Below are 18414 nucleotides of genomic sequence, written 5' to 3'. Positions count from 1 at the left end.
CTCTTTAATTTCTTCATGGCAGCCCAATTCTTTTGATTTGAGTCTGACTAATATTTTGCTGCAAGTCAGCCAGTATTGAGCTGATATAAGTGAACTGCGCCTGAAAAACTAGATAAGGAATGTGTTGATGGGAGCGGAATGGGTCTGCAATTTGAGTACTGTTTAGTCATAGGAAGGCTCAAAGTTGCTAACTCCTGTTTCAGAAATACCTGGAGATTTGAGGGTGGAACTTGGGAGAGTGGGGTTATAAAGTTATAAAGCTAGGCACGGGGCTTGTGAGAGCAGCATTATTTATTAGTAATATCACAAGCACCATCCTATAGGTTTTATGAGGCCTCAGAATCACATTTCAAATAATACTACAAATTTCAGTCACTCTTGTAGTTGAAGACAGTACTGTATGGCATTTTCCCATGAATGATATCTAGCAATAGAATGATATCTAGCAGCTAAGAAAATGCAATAACAGGCATGCTTCCTGGAGGGAATTATCCTGCCTATCATTTAAGATATGGTTTATCATTCTATAAATTCATTTTTAAACGAATTTTAAAACGCAACAACCCTGCCACAGGACACTCAGATGATATTAGTGCTACATTGGTATGGAAACTCAAAACTTTGCTTTGCTATTTAAGTTAGATATCTGAGTAGTTAATTGGTCCACCTGTCAGCTCATTTTTGGACTTTACTCAGGGGCATTTGACTTGGTTCCTGCTCCCAAGTTGTTTGTGGCTAGTCTTTCCTTTTATGTTTTCCTGCTTTATATAAATTTCTAAAATTAACTGACCATGTAAATATTTTATTTTCAATTTTATCTCTTTGTAAACTTTTCTAAGTCAGCTGAAGGCCACGAACCTACAAGTGGGGGACCCTTCCCTAAAAGCCCCTTTTAGCCTTTGCCGTTTTCCTACTTCCTTCTGTCCTTCCTGTCCACCAGTCAATTAACCTTTATCTTCCCCCATACAGAGTTTCCACCTTTCCTGCGCCTGGAATCCTTCCATGGGAGAAGTCTGGCTGAGTTGTGCTGGCCACTAGACGGGAGTCAGTGGTGGAGAATCTGCAGATACTTGTGGGATCCCCTCAGTTTCCCCTGCGTCTCTTCCTCCCACTATTTCCTCTTTCCCTCCTCCTGGCAGCTCCTATGTCTTCATCTGTCCTGGCTCATTTCCTCCTACCCAGCCACTTACCTTTTATCTGTCCCCATCTTCAGCTTTATTTATTTATTTACATTATTTATAGTCTGGTTTTCTCTCAGGGGCTCAAGATGGATTGCAAATAAAGAATCAGTACAGTCAACAAACCGGGATATTCAATAACCAATGCATGAGGATTTTAGAAGTCCAGAACCAGAAAGAACTGAAGCATGGCATCACTGTTCTCAAGAAACACTTCTTACTGTGACATGCTTCTGAAGATGCCAGCCACAGACGTGGCCACACAGCCCCCCCCGCCCCCCCCGCCAAAAAAACCACAACAGCCCAAAGTGATTTCTATTTAACATGTGTAAGTACAGCCTTGGTCTAGCATATTTCCAAATAAGAGATCTTTAGGGAGTGAATGGTTTACTCACTACCAATCCTTTATTCAAAAATTGTGTCCCCCTTTTTATTTGATTGTGGGTGGATGAAAGTTAAATAACTTAGAAGAGAAGCCAGAGTGAGAGGACTGATCATTCTTCAGTCTAGAAGGCAGTTGTCGCAAAGCCTTCTTCTCTCTGTCTCACCCCCCTGCTGCACAGCACATACTTCAAGAACTGTGGTTGTAGCACCACCCAACTGCTGATGGAGGGCAGTAAAAAGCTCTGTATCTTTAATTAGGTTTACACATTGCTTAGAACAGGGGCAGGGAACCTTTAACACTCAAAGAGCCATTTGGACCCGTTTTCCCCGGGAAAAGAAAACACTTGGAGCCGCAAATAATTTTTGACATTTAAAATAAAGATAACACTATATATATAGGGGTTTTTTTACCTTTTACTCTGCTCATTCTGAGAAGTGCATGGATGCGCCTGCCCTGCTGCCTGCAGGGCAGGCAAGGATTTTTATTTTTTTATTTATTTATTTTATTAGATTTTTATACCGCCCCATCCCCGGAGGGCTCTGGGCGGTGTACAACATTTAAAAATAGTATAATTAATAACATTTAAAAGCAGCGATCCAAGTTTAGATATAAATTAAATTAAATTAAAATCCAAGATGTAAGGTGGCGTCCAGCATTTCAACAGTATAAAATCCCTCCCTCCCCACGATGAAGGGAGGCATGGCGAGTCACAGTGATGGAGTCGTGGCCCGGGTGTTAAGGGCCACAGACGGGGCACTATTAGCGGCTGGGTCCTCCAAAGGCCCGGCGGAACAGCTCCGTCTTACAGGCCCCGCGGAACTCCTTAAGGTCCCGCAGGGCCCGGACAGCTGGAGGGAGAGCGTTCCACCAGGCCGGGGCCAGGGCTGTAAAAGTCCTGGCCCGCGTGGAGGCCAGCCGCATCGCCGGCGACTCGGATGAAGTCGGCGACTCGGCCTCGCGACTCGGATGAAGCCGGCGACTCGGCCTCGCCGGCCGCTGGGAAAGCACCCGCCCCGCTCCAACGGGGCAGGTGAGAGCGGAAGCCTGCGGTGCGGCTCAGCCGACCGTGGGCAGTTGGTGCACCCGCACTGTTGCCTGCAGGGCGGGCAAGGATGGGGCCGGCGGCTCGTCTCGTGGAGCCACAGTGCAAGGGCAGAAGAGCCGCATGCGGCTCTCGAGCCACAGGTTCCCTACCCCTGGCTTAGAACAATGCAGGGGAGTGGGTGGGAGGGGAGTGATTTACAGCTCCAAGCTGTCTGTTCACTTTATCTGCCAATGACTACATTTAGGTTTTAGGCCCTTTGGAGCAGGTACTACTCTTCAGTTTAGATTACTATGCAACCTTCAGCTCATATTACTATGCAAAGGCCTATTTGCATTGCAAATACAAGAATAATAATAAACAGTCTAGAAGAGCTGGTACGAAGATTCGATGCAAGATCTTTATTACAAAAGCAAAACATTTTCTCGCAAACTAGATTTCTGCAAGACATAACAATAAGGTTGAAATCCTAAGCAAAGTTACTAGGAAGAAAGTCCTTTGAATTTGATAGGCTTTGTAAATGAGTAATAATGCTTGGGCGCAAACTGTAGCTGTTGATGAGATGAAAAATCCGACTTCAGGGTATGATTATTCTGCAGAAAGTAATAGTGAAAGAATTGTGGCCTACCAGAAAGGTTATGTTTATTTAAGCAGGCATGGTTACATGGAAGATATATGAGTGACAGAAATACTATTGCTAGCATTGGTTTTCCTTCTGGTTATCAAACTGCCTTAAGGACCTAGCCTTTACATAGCCATCACTGGGAAGCTGGCATCCCTAGACTCTTAGCATTCCTTAGAGACATATCAACATTTGTCCGTCTGCTTTTACTATATTAATGTAGATGACTATTGCTCTAAGAGCAATTTTGGGAAGGCAAAAATAGATCAATTTTGGGAAGGCAAAAATAGATCAGGGTGCAAAATAGAATAATTGAAGGGGAAATTAAACTGCCATCTTGTATCAAAGCTTTGCACCATCTTCAGTTAACAGTACCAGTTGGTACTAATTGGGAAAAAAAATTGGTGTAAAAATGGAGGATGTATTGTCCAATCACCTCAAAGCAAATTTACTAGTTCCTTGCCTTTTCTTGCCTTGCCAGCAACTGGCCGAGGAATAACGGAGCAATACAGCTATGTTCTACCTAATACCATATTCAACTTTTTTACACAAGGCTTGCAAGATTGGGATTATAAAGTGTAAAAGGTTAGAGGTAAGATAACTGACAAGGAGCCAAGGCAGGGGGCAAGGTTTCAGCAGAAGGCACAGTCTTTGCAGGAGACTTTTAAGGCCGTTTAACGAGGTTCTAGAAATAGCAGAATAGATAGAAACCCTTTTTCTCTACAGCAACTGAGTTCCTCAGGGCAGCCTGAGGGAACATAAGGCTTCTGTGGTTCAGGGAGTTCACAGCAGGGTGCAAAGTTTCCAGCGCCACACAGCTGCACCAAACTCCAGCAATCTTAGCTTGCGTTCAGTGTAGGGTGGGTAGCGCACACAATTGAATTCTTCAAAGCACAGGACGCGTAGGTTGCAGCCACGCTGGTTGGTGAAAGTGTCGAAGCTGAACTTGCCACGGTATTTGCCAAACCCACTGCATCCTGCAACAGATTCACAAAAGTAGTATGTACTCTATGCAAATCCTATGCAATGGCTGGACCTTCCAGTAGGCTACAAGGCCAAGCATGTCCCCTCTATCATTCTTCACCCATGAAAGGTCACAAGTGTTTCCATATAGCACTCCTGGTGCTTTCACTGCACTCTGTTTTCACACTTGTTCAAACATTATATTGTATCTCTAAGCAGTGGCTAAAGATAATTCAATAAAAATAAGCTAGACCCTGTCAGAGATCAAGAACAGCCTATCTCTAGTCTATGAGCAGCCATAAACAGAGAATGTAGTTGGGCATCGTGCTGTGGTGCTTTTATAGACATCAGGTTCTAGAGGCACTGAAACAGCTGATTCACACACCAAAAGTGGCATGGCATGTGTGTGAATAAAACCTAGCAGTTATGACAACTTGGATTTTTTTTTTTGAAAAAGTGAATCCTGACATTTTTTTTATTTTTATCAAGAAAGCCACATATGAATACCAAAGGTTGAAGGGAGTGGGCTTTACATTTTGACAGACTTGATTCAAGTCAGAACTTATTGTTGCATTTCACAGGGGCTGCTTTGGAGTAAATGCTGCAAAAAATCCTCATGCTATTCATGACATTAATAATAGATTCCCTTCTTAGATACCAGTGACATTTCCAGTGACGAGATGACTGAACTCTTTCACACCAGTGAACTGCTCAGGGGGAAATGATTCTTGTCTGCTGTCAAGGGTAAAAATTTTCTTACTAGTTACAGATGCACAAGCATTTCTGGTTCACTCCAAGGGTTATGGGTGTCACCTCCTTAACAGCGAAACTATCTAAGCCAACAGATTGATGGTTACTGTCATCTGCTTAAGAAAGTGTTCCAAGTTGAATGTTTCAGGAAGGAGGCAACAGAGCAGCCTGCTAGTTTAGGGGTACTCATGAGCAACCATCTCAAATGATTAAGTAATCAGCTGCTCAGCCTGAAATGCTTACATAGGCCCCTGCCACCCGTGCCAATAAACCCAGGCTGGGGACAGGAAAAAACCCATTCCAGGGGGGAACTTTGCATCGCTCCTGCCCCTAAAGCGAGGCTGCCCCATGTTGTCTCCCGCAAAACGGGTTATTCAAGAATTGCACTATCCTTGATTCTTTTGTTTTAATGCAGTTTTAATGCCACTTGTGAGTGAACGGCTGCTCAGGAAGCGGCACCCGCCACACAGGCTGTGGCGGGCCATGCCTGCTTGTCTGAGTAGCTATGCAGCCGAATGAGGTAAGTACGGTACCAAACAAAAAAACGCACGTCCATGCAAAGGCATGTCAGCAACCCGCATTGGTTCAGCGGGCTCCGTTCACTGCCTACATGGAGGCATGCAAACGCAAAAACAGAAGGGCGGGTTACTTTATCCCGACTGCAACCCGCTCTGCATGTGCTATGCGGAAGGGGCCATACTTGGAATTAATTCCAATTGCACCCTGTTGCATGAAGACTGCAAAAGTGCCAGAAACAGTTCAGGAACCTACCAAGATAACAATTTTGCCCCTCCTTGTCCCAGAGATAATTTCAAAAAGAAAGGTCTAGTCATACCAATTCCACCCGATGGTAGTGTGACAAATGCGATAGGATTCAAGTCATTATTGCCACAAAAGCCACCACTGCTGGTGCAGTCCAATACTTGTTTCACAATCTAAGGAAAGAAAAGAAGAATGTTATAAGGCCAGTTCCTGATTCCCCAGTGTTTAGAGTTTATTACATTCTAATTTTGTCATCAGAAAAAACAGGTGGATGTTTCTTTCAAAGTATTTGGATGCTGTAATTTCTGAAGTGCTCAACAGAGCAGTAGGCTTCCAACAGGAAGGCAGGAAAGTCCCTTCCATTCACAGAAATGCTTGGTTAAATCCAAGGTGTGATGTACCTCTGTAGGTCTTCAAGGTGCCACAAAAATCTCTGTAGTTTGTGCTACAATAAACTAGATATTATCTGTGACATGAGTTGAGTCAGGGTGCACTGATTTAAAGAAAAGAAGCCCCACAGTGGAGTAAATAGGATTTCCCCTCACAATGGAGATGAAAGGTGGGCTGAAGCCTCTCCTTCCCTCCACACTATGCCCCTGAGATGGAGCAGCTCCCAGCGTGTTTTAGTCTCCTGAAGTCACACCTCACTGAAAAGGAACAGCATTAGTCTGGAAAACATCTAGACAGCATCAGATTTCACCTCATTTGGACCAAACACTGCTTCGTCTCTGGTGGGTTTTGTACCCAGTACAGCCAAAGTTTCATGACAAGTAATGGGTAATACGAAGCCCGTGAGATTTCTATGCATCATGTTTATATAAGATAATGATAAAGGAACACATGCACAGTGACAGTTCATGCAATGATGCTATCTTTCCAACTGTGATATGGTAATTTAAGATCCATAATGAGTTTTTAAAATGCCATCCTAGCCAACTAAAGCTCAGCCTAAAAAGCAATCATACCTACCAAAATAGTAACTTCTGCTTCACTGTTAGAAACATATATAAAGGGCTTCTTTTGAAAAAGGATTTAAAAACCTTTCTAAGTTTATTTTCATATGGAAGGGTTTTTTCCTGGAAGAAAAGCATTTTCATTGACTAGCACAGCACATAGCATTTTCAAACTACATTTCACAAGACTTAAGCTCCAGTGTTGGATAGAGTGCAAAATCCTCAAAAAATGTGAAAGTTAAGATTAGAAGTATGGGGGAGAGATTATGAAAATGGAGGGGCTCAAAGTAGCACTTCTAAGGGGAGGGGGAAGAAACCATACAGCAAGCAATGTCATAGCCTGTGATGTCATAACCACTATGCATTAGATGCCTCCAATACTACAGCAATCACTTTCCCCATGCTAAAACCTCCCACACCAGCCATAGTAGGTGGTTTAGAGTCACCGTTTAATACTAACCATACCCCCAGCCAGAATAGTTGATAAACAGAGATTTCCCCCATAACATGGTGGTAGAAAAATGCAATCAAGTTACCGCCAACTTATGACAAACCGTAGGGATTCCAAGGGAAGTCATGTTCAGAGATGGTATCCCATGGCCTGCCTCAACTTGCTGACTTCTTTAACGGTCTCTCATCCAAATACTAGTCAGGGCCAATCCTGCTTAACTTCTGAGATCTGATAAGGTTGGGGCAACAACAGTCAACACACAGGATAGTCTGTGAGCTTTCCCTGATCTGGCAACCCCTAAAAAGTGGTAAATGTTATGATATTTGTTATCTATTCTCAGCCTCCTAACAGGATTGGCTATGCGATCAAAATATACCTCAGATTTACAGGAGAAAGCAAAGACAATCAGGGGACGATCCCTGTAATTGATAAAATGGATGGCTTCATCCAAGCATGACACAGTGAGAATAGGCAAGACGGGTCCAAAGACTTCCTGTTGCATGATTGGTTCCCATTCCTTCACGTCAGCCAGCACTGTGGGAGCTGTGGACAAGAGAGCACATCAAGACAGGTTATGCTCCTGTGCTGCTGCCATGTCTTGCCTTCAGCTACAGCATTCACTGGCCTTGAGGCTGCCCATCCCAATACACAAGCCCACCAAATGCAGGACTTTCCTCTTTGCTGTGTCAAATCTTTACTCATATGGAAAAAAGAAACACTTCCCAACAAGGCTTCTGAACACCACAAACAGAAGGTTTTCTGCAATCCCTAATCTCCAGCATCAGCCCACTTGCTCACCAATGTAACGGTCACACTCATCTGTCTCTCCACCAATGGCCACTTGGCCACAGTCCAGAAGCGCACGGACACGCTTGAAATGCTTGTCATTGATCATGCGGCCAAAGTCGGGGGAATCCTGAGGATTGCAGCCATAGAAAGAACGAATAGCCTGACGTAAGCAGGGAATCAGCTTGTCTTGTACATCAGCAGTACAAATCACATAGTCTGGTGAAATGCAACATTGGCCAGAATTGAAGAACTTTGCCCATGCTATTCTGTTGGCTACAGCCTGGAAATCGCAGCAGGAATCCACATAGCAGGGATTTTTGCCTCCCAGCTCCAAAGTCAATGGTGTGAAATGTTTGGCTGCTGCAGTGATGACAATATTTCCAACATGGGCACTCCCTATAGAAGTAAAACAAAAATTGGGGAAGTCACAGATACACTATGACTACCCATCCTAAATTTTGCACCAGAAAACCTCCCATGCATATGCCTTTTAAAAACATCCACCATAATAATCAAGGCAGGTGTACAACAGGTACTGTCACAAATATTACACCCATGCGTACTCCAACTCACTAGGTGAGTAACATTTCCTAATATCTTACAATCATACATATACAAGAAAGATTTTTGTAAGTCAGTACACTGTCAGGTATGGCTATAAAACCTCTAGATTAGGTTTTTATTTCGGCAGTCCTTTGTCAAGCCAATAATTGTTGAATAAAAATTCTTTTTCCTTACTCCTCTAGGAGCACAACTGTTTTTTCTCACATGAGATCCTGAGATCCATTTATTTAAAGAAAGAGCCAGTCAAGGGAAATTTGGATTCAGTTTGGAAACTATCTAGTGTAAGAAAAAAAACAGTTGTGCTCTAGAGGAGTAAGAAAAAAGAATTTTTAGTAAGAATTTGCTTATATTGGCTTAGCCCGATAGGGACTGCCGTAATCACAATCTAGACCATAATCTGGCGGTTATTTGAACCTAATGCTCCGACTTGTGTATACTGACTTACAAAATAATATCTTTCTGCCATGCTAACATTGTAACATAACATAGTGACTGGTAAATTATCCCATGCTCTGGCCAGTGAATATTGAGCCTAATGAGTGTGAGGTTACCCCAGAGCCAGGAACCAGTTTTAGTAATGAAAAAAAAAAGCATTGTGGAAGGCTTTGCGTGCCGGAACTCGCCGGAAGCACTGGCTGTTGTGTGGTTTTCTGGTCTATAGGAACATGTTCTGGTAGTCCATGACCTAGTAACGTTTTCTCTGGCATTTCTGTGCTAGAATCGCCTGTATAGAATCTTCAGAGGATCATCTCTGAACACCGTAAAAACACTGTCCCTGGGGCACTGTTCATACAGCTGGTGCTGCTGCATTGCAGCAGCGCCATGCTCACCCCGCTCAAGCGGTGCAAAACTCTGCTTTTGAACCTTGCTCAGGGAGTGAAGTTTTTCAAATGCAGCATCTTCCACCCACTGCCATGCGAACAGCAGCAGGTGGAAGGTGGTGTTTTACCCATGCCAGCCCAAAATGCCTCCTTACCTCCTTCTGGCTTCCATTGCTCTATAGAGGCCAGGGGACATGCTTCCGGGCCTCCATCCCTGCAGTCATTGCTCTGGCCATTGGGAGAAGTCCAGTGGTGGGATTCAAATAATGTAACAACCGGTTCCGGTGGTGGGATTCAAATAATTTAACAACTGGTTGTTTACAAGCACCCTTTTAACAACCGGTTCTGCAAAAGTGGTGCGAACCTGCTGAATCCCACAACTGGGCATGTCCCCTGGCCTCCACAGAGCAATGGAAGCTGGGAGGAGGTAAGGAGGCGTTTGGGGGGCTGTGCGGCTGTGCAGAACCTGCTCCGCCAGCTGTGCAACCAGCAGGGCTGTTCATGCGAATGGCCCTGGGGCTTGCATTGGCATGAACCATCCCGATGAAGCCCCACTGCTCTGCGGCCGCAGAAGCGTTTACAGGGGGCTGTGCTGACATTGCGAGAGCCTGCTCCGCCAGCTGTGCAACCAGCAGGGCTGTTCATGCGAATGGCCCTGGGGCTTGCATTGGCATGAACCATCCCGATTAAGCCCCACTGCTCTGGCCGTGCAGAAAAAGCCTTAGTTTAATGTACTTTTAAATTATTAGTCTGCTTTACTTGGTAAAAACTTTCACCTTCCTTTAACAAATCAATCGATCCCAGTCTTATTATATGCAGATGATGTAGTTTTGCTGTTTAACACCAAAGATTATTAAACAAGTTTTCTAGCTATTGCTACTCTGAAGGTTTAGAAATTACCAGCACAAATACAGGGGTTTAACACCAAAGATTATTAAACAAGTTTTCTAGCTATTGCTACTCTGAAGGTTTAGAAATTACCAGCACAAACCACAAGGGGGGATCAAAAGCTTTGTGGAAGCAGTGTGACTCCAGCACAAGTGGTGCTAATACTGCTGCAGGGTCAAATAAGCCTGGGAGCACCCTGGAGAGCTGCCAGTGCAGCTGCAATGGGGTCACAGGGGAGGAAGGGAAGAGGAAAGGAAGAGCGCTGACTTGGCGGATGGCAGGAAGTCCATTGCCCTTGGCAGTAGAAAGTGCCAAAAAAAAGCCTGATCAGGGTTAGGGTGGGGGGAAGGGACTGACATCTGATTGTGGCCTACCCTGGGGGGGATGGTGGGGGTGAAGGGGCCTGGCATCTGAGGGAGGGGGCCTGGCATGTCATCGTGGCCCACCCACCCTCGGAAGGAGGGGTAGAGAGTGGGAGGGGAGAGGCACCAGCATCAAAGGGGGCATGCCCACGGATGGGGCCAGAGTTAGCCTGCTCCTTAAGCCCTTTTGGCCCACTTTGCAGAGGCAAAGTTACACTGGCCAAAACCAAAATGTAGCCCACAGTGCCCCATCATAACAATCTGCATGTCCCCCCATCAGTGCGAAGGTGCCACATACCCAACGTGCCAAACATGCATAGAATGCCAACTAGGCTCCTAATCAATGGGGAGCTCTCAGGCATGGCCTAACCCCCACCAGAACTGATGGTGACATGTTGATCCATTGCTGTGCTCAGCATGATCCGAGCTTGGGATCACTTTCCTGAGTGATGAAAGGTTGTGGCCTGATGGGCACCGAGACAGTCATCTGATCAGATAATTCATTCTCGTGTCCAGCTCTGAAGGGATTCTTATTACAGGATGACCCCCTCCAACAACTGTCAGCTGCCCATGAGCGGGGGTGTGTGTGTCCAACTTTCACTGGTTGTAGGAGTTCCAAGCTCAGAAGATGTCACTGTCCTCTACCCTCTTCAGGGAAGTCTCTTTACACTGCTCAAGGAAAGACAGGTGTCAGCATAAGGGCAACCACTCAATGGTGGCTGCCCTGGAAAGCTCCCTTTCCATTTGGGGCTCAGAATGGGGAGAAGGTCACTGCCAGCCTGCCCCTGCCTCTCTGCTGGCAGCACCCCTGCAGCTGTGCAGATGTGTCACCTTTGCCAGCGTGGTCACCACTGACCCCTTTGCCCCTCCCCTTGTGGACCAGACCTGGCCCCTGGTGCTTTGCCATGGTCTGCCTGCCCTCAGGAGAGCTCTCCCACTCCATTTTTTGATGACCCTCTTTGGGAGCACTTTGGGGCTCCCCCTCTCCCTCCCCCCTGCTTTGCCTGTTCCCACCCCTTCTCTGCCCCAAGAAACCCTCTGCATCTAGCTTCTCCTCTGATCCTCTGCCTACCTGCTGGCAGTAGATCAGCCAGTCGATCATGGTCCCTGTCTTGCCCCCTCCATGCCAATGCTCTCTCACTGCTGCCACTTTTCCTCACTGATGCCATTCTTGTGTGCCATTCCAGGGTTATTTGAACTATTTTTTCTTTTTTACCTCATAAAATAATCTTATTCCTTTTATCTCATAGATCTTATATTACCCTCACTGTTGCTAAAAAACATTTTGGTACATAAAGGCTCAAAGGTGGTATTTACTAGAGGACTGCACATAAGTGCACATGATATTTGATCAAACAAGCTTTAACCATATGAGCGGAAAGAATGAAAGGAAAGGAAATCAAGTTAACAAGCAGCTCCACTGGTTTATGATCCAACCGAAAGATAGTACTTGGATCTGGATTCAGATCTCATCTCAGGCAATTAAAGGGTTGACTAGTCATACTTTGCTAGTTTCTGATACCCTTTATTTCTTTATTTCAAAGAGTTGTATAAATTCATGATGAAAATCATCATCCTGGAACTTTAAAAAGAAGTTACCTGTAAAAAAGATGTAATCGAACTTGTTCTCCAGTAATTTCGCAGTTTGTTTATGACCACCTGTCACCACAGCAAACGTCTCCTGTGATATAAGAGAGAAGAGTCATGTGATGCTATCAGTCACAGACCAGGAAGAATGAAGAGTCCAATCAGCAATTCACACTGGTCAAGGTTTGGTTCCTTAGACAGATTTTTTTCTTGTTTATTTAGGAGACAAATGTTCCTTTCACACAAATGTATGTGACTTTGCCCCATGAAAAGTCACTTTGGAGGGAGAATCTACAGAAGGCATGTTGTATGGAAAGGGGGGGCACATAACCCTTCACATACCCACCTTTAGTTTTGCTTTGAATGCCTTCCTTTCTTGAATCCAAAAAGATAACAGCTGCTACTGGACAATTTGGAGCTGAGTAACACTAGATATTAAAAGGCTTAAACACGTCTCCCTCCCCCACTGCTTTACCACTTTAGACTTCTGTTTCCCTAATTAGGTTTTCATTTTTTCAAATGGCGTTGCCATCTGCCCCTTAATCACCTGAGGATTTTAAGAGGAAATGGAATACAGTAAGTTATCTCAAGGAAAAGTGTCATCCTACAGATAATTCTTCTCCTTCAACACAACCAATCCACAAAAAAGGACCTACCAACGATCCTGGAAACTTTCGACCAATTAGCCTCCTGTCCATTATTGGGAAGGTTTATACTAAATACCTCGAAAGTAAGTTAAAAACATGGATGACTGAAAACAACATCACAGGCCCTGAACAAGCTGGGTTTAAATCTGGAAAATCTACCATGGATCATTGCCTAACCCTCTACACTCTGGCAAACAAATATCAATCCAAGGGTCAAGGGAAATTATATGCAGCCTTTTTAGATCTGAGTAGTGCATTTGATACAATTTCTAGAAGTATCCTATGGTCAAAATTAACTTATCTCCAAATGGAGCCACGGTTACTTATGCTCATTCGTAAATTATATAGCAACACCACTTGTCAGGTCAAATTAGATCAAACTGGTACATTATCTGAAAAAATTCCAATCACCAGAGGGGGGTCAGACGAGGGATGCGTGTTGGCACCTCATCTTTGCTTCCCAACATCTACATAAACGATCTTCAAAACCACCTGTAGCAAAGGTTAATGGCCATCCTCCTAAAATTGGACAATGTCGTCCCTGTTCCACCTCCTTCTCTATGCTTGACTGATGCTGTTATTTTATCCCAAACATCCATTGGACTCAAAAGATATCCTAAGAGCTTTTTTTGATTACTGTGATCTCAACAAAACTAAAACTTAAACAGTGAGAGAGTCAAAAATAATCGTATTATTTCCAAAAACTGGCGTCCTCTTTTCCTGGAAAATCAACAATATTGAGGATCAATCCAGGAATTACAATCCTTTAAATATTTAGGGATCACTCTTTCAATACAATCTAAAATGGTCCCTTCATAGATCCTGCTTAATCTCGACCATCAACCAGACGCATTACCATGTCTGGCATAATCCAATTTTTACTATGGGAAAAGGAAACCAATCAGTAAAAGCCGTGATTAAAAATTTTCCAAGCAAAGTTGTTGCCTAAAAAATCCTCTCTACGGCATCCCAATTCTGGATAAGCGATTTCCAACGTGATGTTGAACAAAATCCAAGCATTATTTTCTGAGAAAGGATTTTGGGAGTCCCGAATAGTGTCACCTATCCAACTTTATGTCTCGAAGTTGGCCTCTCACATGTGGAAACAGAAGCTTGGATTGCCACCATAAAGTATTGGCTCAAAATACATTTTAGATCACTTGCAGGTGATATAAGCTCCAACCCTTTTAAAGACATCTTTCAATTGTACTGGTTCAAAGTCATTGAGAAAAAAATCAAGAACCATAGGATTTGATTTGGACAATGTTAGGACTGATAATTGAACTGCATATTTTCAATCAGATCGCGCGAAAGACTGAGGGATCTGAGACATCATCGTTTCTATTCAACAAAGGTGACTGTATGCTCTCCCCGCTCCCTCGGAATACAACCAAGTTACAGAGCAAGAGCTAAATATCTCTCATCTCTGTTATCCATTAACCAACGCCGTGCATTCATGCTAGCACGCCTCAATATTTTCCCATCAGCGGAAACCTCAGGGAGATACCTCCAGATCCCTAAACATCAGAGACTATGCCGTTGCGGATGTGGATCTATAGAAACCATAACTCATATTCTTCTGGAATGCTGTCTTCACAGTAACCTGCGCATGATTTTAATTCACCCTCTGCTGCCTCCAAGACTTGAGCACTCCAAGTTCCAGGCCACTCGCTTTCTGCTAAGTGACTGCAATCCATCGATCACCTTGGCAGTGGCTAAATTCTTGGAAAGCATTTTAAACACCCGTATTTAAATGTTTTAAAAGTTTTCTCTTTTAAATGGAAATAATTTATATGCCATTAAAGGTTGAAATGAAATGAAAATGAATACAGTAAGTTATCTCAAGGAAAAGTGTCATCCTACAGATAATTCTTCAACACAACCACTAGTGTTATATACATAAGAGTGCGCCATTTTTTCCAGTAGACATCAACTCTTGCTCTATGTTTATCCCATTTCTCCCATAACAATGCAAAACAATGAATTTGCAATGATTCGTCCTGTCTGCATATCCATTGCAATTTACTACGGTCACATACATACACTTTGCGAACTGTCAGATATTCTCTCTCAATTATACCCTATGAGATATGGGACCAGAGTTGAATATTTTCTGTAGTATCACACCAGAGAACAGGACTATGTATATGAATGAGGATTAGGTTTCCCTGAGGAAATAAGGGAGAACTGGAAACTCACTGGGTCAAGATAGTTAGGCAGCACTTCAGCCATGAGCTTTTCACTGCATCTGCTTAACTCTGAAGGTTTGACGATCACACAATTCCCTGTTGGAGAAAACACATGACTATGGTAACAAGACCTATTAAGCCATCACATGCTTTGATCCAGCCTGCAGGAGCAACTGTGACAAGACTAGCTGAACAAAGGGTACGTTGATCATGGCTGTGGAGATATTCTGCTGTGGGGAATAGGGCAGTCTTTAGAGAGCTTTTCACTTACCAGCTGCAATGGCCCCCACCAGAGGGATTAAGGTGAGGTAAAAGGGGAAATTAAAAGGCGAAATGATGAGTACCACACCATAGGGGTCCTTGCGGATGAAGGCATTGTCTAATACAGCGGCCTATAAGGATGTAAAGACACGAAAGGTCCATTAAGTGAGCCAGGGAAAATGAATAAAGTTATCAAAATGAAATATCTTGTTTGGCTCCAGTGTCCAGCCTGTTGGTGGAGTACTTACAACATGAATTGGTTTTACAAAAGGTCCAAAGACTGTATAAGGTTCAAAGATTACTGGAGATGAAAAGATGTTATACAACAGGATTATTCCACTTGCTGAGCTTCATACTTTTGATATTGTTTGCTGAAATAATTTAGTGCCTTTTTTAAGTGCCAAAGGCTTCCAGTATATACATCAATGAGTTCTGGATGGAAAAGGCGTCCTCTGATTAATTAAGATTTGACAAAATAGAACATGATCTCTGTAACACTTTCACAACAGAAGTATTTTGTGGCCCAATACTCATGAAACACTTACCTCAGGCCTTTTAGCTGTGCAGTGAGACGGAAGGGTCTTTCGTGCTTTTGTGTTTTTGTGCTTCTCCATTTACATGTGAGGAGGCAGCCCAGTCTTCCCTGCAGCAAGTCTCAACAGGTTTCTGTTTCCTATTTCTCTTAATTCTGCCCCTTTTAAAGGCGCACACTGTAGAAGCAGAATGAGAAAGGTGGGCTGGAGCCATAAACCGGCCCTGCTTCTGGAGGACCTTTCTCAAAGCCACATCTTTTTAACAGTGTGTTTTTAACAGGGGTTAATAGGGCTTATCTTTTGTCTCTTTGTCCAAGCCGTGTGCTTCCCCCAGGCTTCTGAGAGGTGGGGCTTCCTGAAAAGTGGGGCTTGCTATTAGCTGTGTTGCTCAGTCTATGGAAGCAGTGGCGCACGCAGAATTTTACTGAATAAGGACATATCTTGAGGGATAGTAGAACGTACAGAAAACTCAAGGGGAAGGCACTCATTAAAAGTCTAATATTTGAATATCTAAAAAAAATTAGATATGAAGGCAGGAAGCCAGCAGGGGTGAAGGGGCTTTCCAGTGTTTTGCACTGAGTGTCACATGTACAATTATCTACCACTAGGGCAGAGGTCATGGGTGTGCCCTCGCTGCAATGAGCTCCTGGCACTCAGGGAACGTGTGAGTTCTCGTGAAGCCAAGGTAGCAGACCTGGAGAAGCTGAGAGAGGCAGAGAGGGCAACAAACAAGGCTTTTAGGGACCTAACAGCCAGGTCCCACTCCCAGGGTGACATATCTTCAGATGTTATAGAGAATGAGGGTCTGCGGGACGGAGGGTGCCAGTCTGAGATGGTGGCAGATGTTCCCTTAGATGGGACCCCTTCCTTAGCTGGTGATCAGATATCCTCTTGCACTAAAGATACCCCTCGGGGAAATGGGGGGCTCCTTGTAGAAGGTGATTCAATCATTAGGAATGTAGAGAATTGGGTTTGTGAGAGGCATGATGACCGCATGGTGTCTTGCTTGCCTGGTGCAAAGGTTGCGGATGTCACGCTTCGCCTAGATAGGCTGTTAGACAGTGCTGGGGTGGAATCAGCAGTTGTGGTCCACCAACGACATTGGAAAATGTAGCCGAGAGGTTGTGGAGGCTAAATTTAGGCTGCTAGGTAACAGGTTGAAGTCCAGGACCCCCAAGGTGACATTCCCAGAAATGCTACCTGTTCCACGCGCAGGGCGAGCTAGGCAAGCAGAGATACAGGGTCTCAATGAATGGATGAGAAAGTGGTGTAAGGCAGAGGGTTTCAGATTTGTCAGGAACTGGGGAACCTTTTGGGACAAAGCAGGTCTGTACAAAAGGGACGGGCTTCATCTTAACCCAAAAGGTACCAGGCTGCTGGTGCTCAACATTAAAAAGGTAGCAGAACAGCTTTTAAACTGATTCCTGGCGGAAAGCCGACAGGAGCTGAGGTGACTTTGGTTCAGAATACAGTATCTATGGGGATGCAAATAGAGAGGGAGGTTTTTCTAAATCAACCACATACAAGCATGGAACATAGCAATGTGCATGTGAGAAATGATAGTGTCTACAAAGGGCTAGAGGGCAAAGCACATAAATCCCAGGTGAGGGTCAGAGACAGGGTATACAGGTGTCTCTATGCTAATAGTAGAAGCCTTCAATCTAAAATGGGGGAGCTGGAGTACAGAGTTTTGAAGGAGGACATTGATATAGTGGGCATCACAGAGACATGGTGGAATGAGGTGAACCAGTGAGATGCTGTTATCCCAGGTTACAGGCTCTACAGGAAGGATAGGAAGGGCACATTGGGGGTGGAGTTGCCCTTTACATAAAAGAGAGCATAGTGTCACATAAAATAGACAATGCAAGGGGAGCTGATTCTCCTACAGAAGCACTGTGGATATCAATACCAGGTTTGAAGGATAGTCTAATATTAGGGATATATTATCGTCCCCCTGACCAAAGCACACAAGAGGATTCTGAGATGGAAAAAGAAATGAGACAGGCCAACAAAAGCAAAAACGTAGTGGTAATGGGCGATTTCAACTATCCCCACATCAACTGGAAAAATGCATGTTCAGGTCATAGTAAGGAGAGAGCATTCCTGGATATGCTAAATGTCTGTGGCTTAGAGCAGATGGCTGTGGAACCAACCAGGGGAGAGGTGATCCTAGATCTAATTCTATGTGGGACCCAGGACCTGGTGCAGGAAGTTGAGCCAATAGGGAACAGTGAGCACAATGCTGTCAGATTCAGTATCTCTGCATGCGAGGAAGTGACAACTACTAATGTAGTTACATTCGCCTTCAGAAAGGGAAATTTCTCAAAGATGAGGGGGATAGTGCGCAGGAAGCTGAAAGGGAAAATCAAGAGAGTCAAAACTGTCCAAGATGCTTGGAGGTTATTTAAAAACACTGTAATAAAAGCTCAGCTGGAATGTGTCTGGCAGGTTAGGAAAGGCAGTATCCAGTCCAAAAGAAAGCCACCATGGTTAACAAGGGAGGTTGAAGAAATTATCAGAAAAAAGATGTCTTTTAGAAAATGGAAGTCCAGTTTGACTGATGAAGAATATGAGCGGGAACACAAATGGTGGCAAAAGAGAAGCAAGTTTGCTGTAAGGGAGGCAAAAAAGGATTATGAGGAACGCATGGCTGCGAACATCAAGACC

General features: G+C 44.2%; 1 protein-coding gene across 1 annotated transcript; it reads right to left on the bottom strand.

Moving 5' to 3' along the window:
- Nucleotides 1-3124: 3124 nt before the first annotated feature.
- On the bottom strand, nucleotides 3125-15837 carry LOC125426715 (aldehyde dehydrogenase family 3 member B1-like). The gene is made up of 8 exons (XM_048485361.1): nucleotides 15760-15837; nucleotides 15225-15345; nucleotides 14964-15049; nucleotides 12130-12211; nucleotides 7905-8291; nucleotides 7483-7649; nucleotides 5776-5875; nucleotides 3125-4204 (listed from the first exon to the last, which is right to left on the bottom strand). Exons 1-8 carry the CDS (start codon nucleotides 15826-15828, stop codon nucleotides 4011-4013), a joined length of 1206 nt encoding a protein of 401 aa, XP_048341318.1. The 5' UTR covers nucleotides 15829-15837; the 3' UTR covers nucleotides 3125-4010.
- Between the last annotated feature and the right edge of the window lie 2577 nt (nucleotides 15838-18414).

This window comes from Sphaerodactylus townsendi, linkage group LG02, assembly GCF_021028975.2.
Source record: "Sphaerodactylus townsendi isolate TG3544 linkage group LG02, MPM_Stown_v2.3, whole genome shotgun sequence".
Classification (NCBI taxonomy): Eukaryota; Metazoa; Chordata; class Lepidosauria; order Squamata; family Sphaerodactylidae; genus Sphaerodactylus; species Sphaerodactylus townsendi.
The sequence above is the reverse complement of the archived record's forward strand: the minus strand, read 5'-3'. Positions and strand labels throughout refer to the sequence as shown.

Bases quoted from the DNA above. Each gene is read 5' to 3' on its own strand.
- LOC125426715 (XM_048485361.1), bottom strand. From the start codon at position 15,828: ATGGAGAAGCACAAAAACACAAAAGCACGAAAGACCCTTCCGTCTCAC. The intron at 15,346-15,759 runs GTAAGTGTTTCA...ACATCCTTATAG, and splicing joins GCACAGCTAAAAGGCCTGAG to GCCGCTGTATTAGACAATGC. The intron at 7,650-7,904 runs GTGAGCAAGTGG...TCTTGTCCACAG, and splicing joins TGAGTGTGACCGTTACATTG to CTCCCACAGTGCTGGCTGAC.